Source organism: Halyomorpha halys, unplaced genomic scaffold, assembly GCF_000696795.3.
Source record: "Halyomorpha halys isolate HHAL.00 unplaced genomic scaffold, Hhal_1.1 Scaffold33.1, whole genome shotgun sequence".
NCBI lineage: Eukaryota > Metazoa > Arthropoda > Insecta > Hemiptera > Pentatomidae > Halyomorpha > Halyomorpha halys.
In genome coordinates this window covers 453,626-463,669 of record NW_027109698.1, presented here as the reverse complement: position 1 = coordinate 463,669, position 10,044 = coordinate 453,626, and the positions used below count along the sequence as shown (strand labels likewise).

Below are 10,044 nucleotides of genomic sequence, written 5' to 3'. Positions count from 1 at the left end.
ATATATATATATATGTTTTGTATTTCTAACTTTCAATGTACATTTTTGGTGTGGAGTAACTAGTGGTAAGGCACTGTGTGCGGGTCATTCTAAGGACCGGTGTTCAATTCTGGCTATGACAGACAAATATTTATTCTGTCACTGTAGCCATGAGTCAACCCTATGGGATCGGGAACCTGCTGGGGTCCAATCAGCCTGATAAAGTGGGTATCCTTAATTAGGAAAAAACCTCAGGGTCAGCATGATTTTAATGAAACAGCCCTCCTCCACAACTGTTAGTCTAGCAATAGTACTTTCTAACAAAATACTGCACTCCTGACCTTTCAAGTATGGTAGTAGTGGTACAGATTTTTTTTTATTACATTATTCGAAGTTATTTATCTTATAGTCTTATTATTTCCAAAGTTTGTATCTTGTTTTCATTGAGCCCTAATGAAGTCCTGCAAAGTGGGGCAAAATGTTGGTTATTAATACATTTTTCTTCTGCTATTTTGTCAACCTCTTTTAACCGTCTCTTGAACAATGTTCCTAAAAGAAATGCAATGTCTTACAAACAATAATATAATACCGATAATAATTAAAATTTCAAACTCTATAGAAAAATTGTAAGAATACACACATATTATATAACTAAAACACAACTGGATTAAAAGAAAACTTAAATTTTTCAGAAGAGGTGTTATTTTTTACTTAAGATCATTCATACATATTACGAATATGTAATATATATATTTATTAGTTTCGTAAACTTCAAAGTAGAAGTACCTAACCCTTAAATTAAGATAAGAAAAAAACTAGATCTCAGATTGGCAAGACCTGCGCCTAACCACCTGAGCTATGGATGGTTAGTCCCATATTTGCATCCAGCTGTAGCAGGTAATTATTTACCCTCTTACTGTAGCCATAAAACTACCCTGTGGGCTCTAGAGCTCTCACAGGCTCCACCCAGCCAGCCTCATTAAGAGGGTACCCTTAATTGGGGAAAACTTGGTAGTTGAGTGGGATCTTGAAAAAATTATAGGAAAACTTTAATTATTCTTTTTAAGTGTTGATTGAGTATTTACAAATAGGTGTTGTTTTTTATCTGTTAAAAAGATCATTAATATATTTCAATACATTTAAAATATTTAATTAAGAATTTTCAGTTTTAAAAGATTGATGAACTTTTTCTAGGTTTCAAATTTAAAAGTTCAAGATGGCAGCAAAAAGGAAATACAATGCACCATGATTAAGCGGTAGTGAGATTTGTATACATTTAACTGTAAACAATGAAAGACAAATGTTAATTTATAAATTTTTGAACGCCAAAACATAATGGTACCTTATGTTAAACAATTTAAAACATAAATTCAGTCACTTACTGAATTTTGGAGGGATATACTATTAAGAATTTCAGAAAATATTTATCTTTATTACAAATTGAGGATTTCTTACCAGTGACAAAATTTGATGAAACAGAATCAAATATTGGATTGTTATCAAAATTAGCAAAATTATCAATCGGTTGGTTCAAAGAAATATTTACATTAGCTGCACTAAATGGGTCTTGATCAGGAACTTTAACCACTTCCTTTGGCTTGTTAGTTGTTTCTTGAGAAGAAAACATATTGTTATTGTAGTTTCTATTCATATTATTGTTTACACTTTGAGCCTATAAAAGAAAATTATGTACAAATATGAGAGTTTATGAGTAAACTTATGTATTATAAATATGTATACGTCCCTAGTCCATTTCAAATTATCTTTAGATAATCAAAAAAATGTTACTGTATATTAATATAAAATGTATTTCTTTGATGATTTTCAAAAGGTTTTGGGATGTTTTAAATTTTTAAAAAAAATTACTTTTGATTCACAGAGAACCTCATGGATGCAATAAACATATTTATTTTTTTTAAATGGACAAGAGACCTTTTTAAATTCTTTACCTAAGTAGAGACAAATGAATAAAATTATGCCAATAAAAATATGCATAAATTTAAATATTAAGCAAAGCATATCTGGATTAAGATTTATTACCTAATTAGAGGCACAAAAGGCCACTACAGGCCTGAAACTTTGGACATAGCCTCTCTTGTGAGAGTTTACATTTAAATAAGTCAATAAGTATTTATAGCTCTAGGGCACATTAACTTATCCTTAATATTAAAAGCTTTAATGAATTTTGTGGGAAATAAAAAGTTTTATAAAGATACTTAAATTACTGATGAATGCACTTTGGGAACCTGTCCTAAGAGAAAAAAGAAAGAACAGGGAAATGGATAACTTGGAAGCAATCAATGATAAAACAGTGATCAGATTCTATAATAGGAGAGGAAAGGAAAATTGTGAAATGCACATAAGGAGTGACATTCAGACACAAGGAGTGCACATAATGGTGTTGAATATTTTACCATGAAAGAAAGGAAAATGATTTTAAGAAACTGAGTGGATAGTGGAGTTAATTTTTGTTAAGGTAAATATATAATCATGTTAGATTTTCTACAAAAAATAATGGTAAAGAGTGGCTCATTTTTATCCAATAATAAATAGAAACAGAATATCTTTATAAAAAGTTTAGGTATTTTAATAATTCACTATTTATAATACTATGCAAAAATTACTTATAAAAATACATTAAAACAATACTTATTACACCAAGGTTTACAACATATACAACTAATAATAAAATAATAGATTAAATAATCACAACATACTGTATATGATACTGATGATGGAGGCAATCTAGACATATTTTGTGAATAGAAACCTGAGTTATTAGTTAAATCCTTTCCTTTCTCCAAATCTGATGGCTTCACATAATACCTATTAAAGCAACACTTACGAATAAGTTGTCAACAAGTTAGCCTTTCTACTATAATAAAATAAATATATTTTATCTAGCACAATGTTTAACTGAGATATAATTAGTTGACTGTGTGTATAATGAAGTATAAGATGGTCCATGTAGCAAATCAAAAAGGTAAAAAAATATTTATTTATGGCCCACATTTCAATCCAAATTTCAGGAAAACATCATTAGAATGATGTAGCACTATTGTAAGATGTGATATATCAAGACATAAAAATAGAGAGAGTAAATTAAAAGATAATAAGGGAAGTACAAAACAATAACATGAAGTATTAGTAATAAAGTTATAAATGATAAAGTGCTGAAGCAATAATGGATAATTAATAAAAGCAACAGGGTCATTCCATACAAAAAGGTTTATTTTAACTAATAAGGAGTTGACATCTGGCTTCAAGGGAGGAAGTGAGAGAGGTAAAAGGGAGAGAGAGAGAGAGAGAGAGAGAGAGAGGGGGGGAGGGAGAGAGAGAAATAGAGAACCATGGCCTTATTCATACAAAGTACATACAAAATTATTGATACTGAAAATTGTACTTCTCATGATCCAAAGATTCAGCAACTAACGATCATTAAACTGTTTAATTATAATAAAATAAGGGAAATGAAGAAATGATACTGGAAGTAAACAAATGAAGATGACTTATGTATGGCTCTGTGAAGCAAGTATTTAACCAAGCACAAATTCACTTCAACAAAATAAAACAATCAAGTGAAACAATTATTTGAATTAAAGAAAATCTAACCACAGTAAAAAACCACTGTTATTGTAATTTGGTTCAACATTCGTCAGATTATAGGATTTAATAATAATAATAGGAGTTGGTATGAATGATGAAATGTGTAAAATGTAATATGAACTGTAAACTGTAATATAAAATAAACAGTAATATGAAATAATGGCTTATGATTAATTATGTTATATTCCATTCTCAATGTGGCTACAGTTAACACTGAAATTAGCGTTGCTAGTAATTCAGAAACCTCAAAGGAGAAATCTATTTTTTAAGAAAACCTGATGAAGAGTTGATGAAAGACCAGCAATCCAACTCAAAATAGATTTCTCTTTCTTATTAGCATGAAGTAATAAGCATATCTCCAAGAATGAGAAATTAATGGTCACAAAAAGAAATGGATATTGACAAATCTGAAACCAATTATTCTGAAATTGCTTCCTTAGTCACATCAGTCATAACGTAACAATGTGAAATAAGGAAACAGAGGTTCAAATGAAAAAAATAGAGGGTTTCAGATTTATATGAACACATGTGGAAGGAAATGGAACAAGGTGAGAACAATTTCAAAAGTAAAGGTTATGAAATATTACTTTACATGTTTACACATTTTTGTCAAGCAGGTCACTTTCCAAGGAACAAACCTGACATAAGTACCAGGATCACCTGTACAGAATCCCTAACCCTTTCAGGGTTGTACCAGTATTGTATATATACAAAAGTAAGTACCTTTTTACAGCTTCTCATACAAGGAGGAACAGAGATGAAACCACTAAGGCCTGGGCTTTCGGGGCCCAATAAGTGATATCAAAAAAGTTGTTAAGTCTGATTCTAAAAAAAAAAGCTTCATTTTCGAGGCTGAAATTTCAAGTGAGTGAATTATAACCAAAAAATAACCAATTTTTCATGCAACTTCCTTGGATCATAGAAAACAGTATACAGCACAAAATAGAGCTCAAATAACTTTGGAATCTAAACCCCATGAGGAGGAAAATATCTTAGCCACCAAAATCAGATGAAATTTCTAATGATTCCGAAAGAAGATGAATGTGATCAAACCACAAGATCTCCTATCCTCCTCAAACCCCTTCCTAACTGGCTACTCCAATTTTGTTGCATACATCTGTTTAATTCTATGTGTTGTCACTTCTAAACTATACACTTCACCCTTGCTTTGTAATATTACTGAGAATACAGGAATGGCATTATCTTTTCACGATGTTTTGTTGTAAAATATGTTGGAAAATATGCAATAAAGCATATTCAACTGGTTTCAATATGAATGAATTAATTAAAAAAGAAATGTTCTTGCATTTATAAGAATATCTACATATATTTTTGTCCCAATACATCAATTATATGGAATACAAGCAAATATAAACATTTTAAGTACCTAATAACAAGTAAAAATAATATAGGTCATTTCCAAGATGATGAAAGCAACATGGTCATATTTGAAAAAAATTAAATAAATCTTTTTAGATTCTTTTAATTTGATAAAAATTGAAAACAAAAAAACATGAAACTGAAAATGAAGCAGCGTTGATCAAATACATTATTATTTAGGTTGCATGTATTACATTCTGGAGATTAAAAAATAGAAAATATCAATAGATACCTGGTGATAGAAATTCTTAGTAACAAACTTTTGAATAAGTTATAGATATCACCAGATTCATTTAAAATAATTATGAATGAATTACTGATGAGAGCTTCCCTTTATGTTTGCAAGGTTTTCCCAAATAAAGAATACATTCAAGTTAATACAACAAAGGTTTTAAATAGTTAATGGTGGTAGTAATGTGATTTTCATTAGATATTTTAAAAAAGGATGAAAAAAAAGTTATGAAAAAAAAGAAATCCATTAGAAAGAAACAGGTCCATTAGAAGTACACCATTATCATTATAAATAACTTTTCTTTTTTTTTTTTAAATCAATCAAATAATGTTCTCAAACCGAACCAATCAACATTAAATTCATTGACTTTCATCATAATAAGGCAAAATAAATAATTCAAAAAATATTTTATGATAAAATAATGTAAATTCATAATTTCAAATTCTCAGTTCATAATATCGGTTCATACCTTGTCTTAATCCTAATGAAGGTTTCTAAAGATATAAGTTGCATTCATTAGTGTTTGGTAACATTCGACATTCCATCCAAGGTTGGCGGCTAACATGATATAGTAGCAATAATGAGTATAATTGTTGCATGGTACTGAGAATTTGAAATTGAAGAACTTGCCAACCCTAGTTAGATAGAAATATATTCAAAAACGATAGAGCACATTAAAAGGCCTGTAATAGGGAGCAAAACCGTGAAATTACAAATATAAAAAATTAATATTTTAAAAGAACAGTATCAGCACGGTAATGAGAATCAAAAATATACACACCTGAAAATCACCCTTTCAGAATGAAAGCTGAACAGTAAGAGTTAATATGTTATAAAACAGTATTGCTGAGCTTAAAGTAGTATTTCTTGTACATAGCTATCACTTTAGTTCTATAAAATTCTCTTCTGCAGATTCACAAATGTGAAATTTTCCAGTATCAAACTTTCGGATAAGTTCTAGTATTACAAGCTTCATTTAAAATAATTATTAATTTATTTCTGAAAGTAGCCTACTATGAACTTCTGTTTCTAAAATAATTTTTCATACAACACATAAATCCCGAGTTCACAGAAGAATAGTCAAGATTGATATTGTAACAAGCCATTTCAATGATAAATAAGGGGTCTGAGGATTGCAAAAAAACAAATTTGACTCAAGAAAAAGAATAATTTTTTTTAATGAATATCATAAAAAGATCAATATAGGACTCCAATGGGAGTCTTGGCCAAAAAAAAAAAGATATTAAAAACAAAATATTGTTATATTGTAAATTTAATTGTAAATTAAAAATCAGGCGAATCAGATGCAACGAAATTTCAGATAATGCCTAAAGAATAGAGAAAACTACAGTTTAGATAAAAATGAAATATGTATCATGTGTCTTATCTGTCCTCTACAATGAACAGTGGTTTAGATGTACTAATGTCACTACTGATGGCGATATGTAAGATCAAAATACTCCAATTATTATCAGAGGTCCCCAAAAGTACAAACCCATGAATAATTAATAGGCATTTAACATACCTCTTTCTCTCATACTTTGCAATCATAAATTCCTTGACTTGCTGTTCATCCTTAGAAATATTATCACCATCGTACAAACTCAACCAAACTTTTCTGCAATACTTAAACATAATACAATTTTAAAAAACCAAAAATAGGTAGACACATTAGAATAATATAAATTTATACCTCATTTCCTCTACATCTTAATAATTCTATTTCTTCAGATGTAAATGTAGCCATAGAAATTGATTTCACCCGATGGGGAGGGGTGAGGCCTCGCCTATAAAATATAAAAAAAATTAGCTATAAAATGTACTATCATGAAATAATTTATGTCACTAAAAAAGATAAAACTATTACAAGCTCAACATTATTGAATAGATAATAATTACAAAGTGAATTGACAAATCATCAGAATCATAAACTTTTCCTTAGAAAAATAAAAGAGAAAACTTATAGGTTCATAAATGATGTACAGACTTAATGAGACCTTTGACTTAACAATTATAAATTGTAATAAATCATATCAAAATTACTTACAACAACCCCGAGCATGTTGTACATACGAACGAACCTATTGTCACATTAACATATGTAGGCCCTCTCTGACGACAATCAAAACAATGTTTATTCTCAGGCAAAGAAACAAGTTCTCGTAAAATTTTTAGGTTTTTTTCGTCTAATTTCTTCCTCGCGGAAGCCATATTTACTGTCATCTTTACCAAGTTGCCTTTAAAAGACAACAAATACAGAACACATTATTAAGTAATTCTTTACAATAGTAGAGAAATAAAAGAACAATAGCTGAGCTATTACCATCATAAAAAAACTAATAATATGCCACAAACTGAATTAATTCTTTGGAAATGAAAAACTGTTTCTTACAAGAAACTATTCCAAAGAAGAACAAGTTGATATCATTATTTCAAAATAAAGATCATAATAACCCTACACACCGACTTATCCATTTCGCAGATGGCTACACCATGCCCGAGCAGCACGTTCCACAGTGGGTAAAAATGCTGAACAACTTTCGGATTTTCAGATATTTTATCTTCATCTTGAAGACAGCAAATTAGCGACATTGAATGGGCCATAAATGATTACTTTGAATATATTTGTCATGATGAAATTGAGCTTAAAATTTGAGATTATTGAAATTAAAATCTCAATGTTGGATAACTGTAAAAGAATGTCGTACTTAGTTGTAACATTTTTTTTTACAATACTGATGAATAAAGTAACGCTATAGCACTATATTATTCATTTATAAAGCCCTTCAATTTGAGTTTGATGTTATAAATGAGATTGTACTAAACATTTCCTGAGATAAATTAGCTGCATCTTTCTCATTTGCACTGGTTTATCATTGTTCCACACTTATCCTAATATCCTATTGCAAATCCTTCTCGGAAAGTTCCCCTATTAAATTACCCTATTCAAGCAATCATTGCAAATTCCAAACAATTGATTCTCAATATAGGTGACACTATTTTCCAAGATCGTATAGGCTATTGCACGAAGAACTGGACAGCGACCTGTTTTTACCTATCCACAATAATTCTGAGATGATATTTTCTTTTTTATTATCCCCACCATAGCCTCTATTTCACCTCATGTGATGTCATCTCCTAGCTCATTCTGAAACTTCTTGCACTCAGGTAAGAATTTTTATCTTTCTTCTTCCTTTTCTTATCCATTCACCTATTCCCCCTTATATGTAATTGCACCACACTTATACCTCATTTCCTTCACAATAACTATTAATTCAATTTATGTACTTGTTATTTACTAGTATTCTATCCATTCATATTTGTAATTTTTTTTTATCAACAAATCAGAAATCAACGAACAACGCAGACAGGGGAGCACTGAATGAGCTGCAACTCTAGCGTCTAGAGCAACTTTAGGACCCTACTCCTATCCCCGCAGGTGACAGGCATAATGTTTTTTTTTTTCTCCACGGAACGGCCTTTCAAGACCACGCGAATATCATTACTTGCAAGCCTACCTTCTACGCCACAACCCCTGATGAAAACCTGATACTCAGGTCGAAACGTCGGCATAAAATAAATAAATATGGTTTTGTTTACTTATGTTGTTCTTTGCTGACCGCACCCCCCGACAAACTTCTCCAATCATTACTTATTCCTTCTCACTTTTTCTCTTCTTCTCTCCCAGTATCTTCTCATCATTTCTGCGTGCCCTTGCTTTCTCTCTTATTCCGATTTTTCTTAATTTGCTGCATGAACATTTATTTATTTCAATTTTTTCCGTACTGTTCTGTGGTATGTTATTATTGATGAGAGATGAAGAACACCCTCAAGTAACGATGGCTGTGGTGGAGAGAGGAATTATCTTCTAAAACCAGGGCCTAAGCCTACCTAACTCTGCTCAAAATCGTGACAGAGAATATGAGGTACCCAAGGCAGGGAACTTGACCGTACAGAAGTGTAGTTTAAAGGAGAAGTGAAAAGTAAAGAGAGCTGTTTGAGCAAAATCCATATTACTAATAAAATCGACTGGCATTTGTATAACTGATAGCATGAACTGCTCAGTCATGGAGAATAGGGAAAGAAATCCTCAGCTATTTTTTTGATGAAAAATCTCATTAAGGAAACGCTGAAGTCTATGTACAAACATCCTTGAATAAAATATAAGGTAGTAATCTTATGACCAGAGTAAAACAAGAACTAAAGAAAAGTATCGTGACCAGGCAGACATGGCAGCCAACGTCAAAAGTTGGACTCTCCAGAGAGATATAAGTTGATACTGATGAAGTCATATATTCATTTAGGACCCTACCGAACCCCGCGGAGTTCAAAGTTCTCTTCTCGATGAAGATTAGGTAAAAAAACAGTGACCAGAAGAAAACCATAGTCCTTCCAGTATTTATGGGAACACGATCGGTAAGGAAAAATACAATAACAGAGATACTGAAATCTCTTCAGTCGTAGCCGACGGCACTCAATAAGGGTACCAATGTTACTATAAGTTGTGGGGTAAGATTCCAATTGACATAATTAAAGAATTACCTTTCCCGTCGAAAGGGATCCGATGATAAGAATCATTAATGATTATTTTCCATCACGGCTGTCTCCGCGCACATATCAGCAGGTAAGGCCAGTTTCCTAGTCCACATTGTCGCTCAAACCGACCTTCGAGTTTCATCAATCTTGTCCGACTCATCATAGAGCTGGCCTAACTGACGAACCATATGCAAGCTCTCCGAGTTTTTTTTTTTTTTTTTTTAGTTCTCTTGAATGACCAAGGGAAGTAGGTAACTGGTGCTAAAACCGTTCAGATATGGAAGCAGATTTTTTTTTATTTTGGTCTGTAA

The 10,044-nt window shown here is 31.1% G+C and overlaps 1 protein-coding gene across 2 annotated transcripts in view; it reads right to left on the bottom strand.

Moving 5' to 3' along the window:
• The window catches only part of drongo (Arf GTPase activating protein drongo), a 32,836-nt gene extending 25,180 nt beyond the window's left edge, over nucleotides 1-7,656 (bottom strand). For both annotated transcript variants that reach the window (XM_014428409.3, XM_014428400.3), the window contains exons 1-6: nucleotides 7,521-7,656; nucleotides 7,245-7,434; nucleotides 6,891-6,984; nucleotides 6,723-6,823; nucleotides 2,697-2,805; nucleotides 1,435-1,651 (exon numbers count right to left, since the gene is read on the bottom strand). In XM_014428409.3, the coding sequence (XP_014283895.1) occupies nucleotides 1,435-1,651; nucleotides 2,697-2,805; nucleotides 6,723-6,823; nucleotides 6,891-6,984; nucleotides 7,245-7,420 (697 nt within the window). In that variant the 5' untranslated portion in view covers nucleotides 7,421-7,434; nucleotides 7,521-7,656. The remainder of the gene's footprint in view (nucleotides 1-1,434; nucleotides 1,652-2,696; nucleotides 2,806-6,722; nucleotides 6,824-6,890; nucleotides 6,985-7,244; nucleotides 7,435-7,520) is intronic.
• Nucleotides 7,657-10,044: the final 2,388 nt, after the last annotated feature.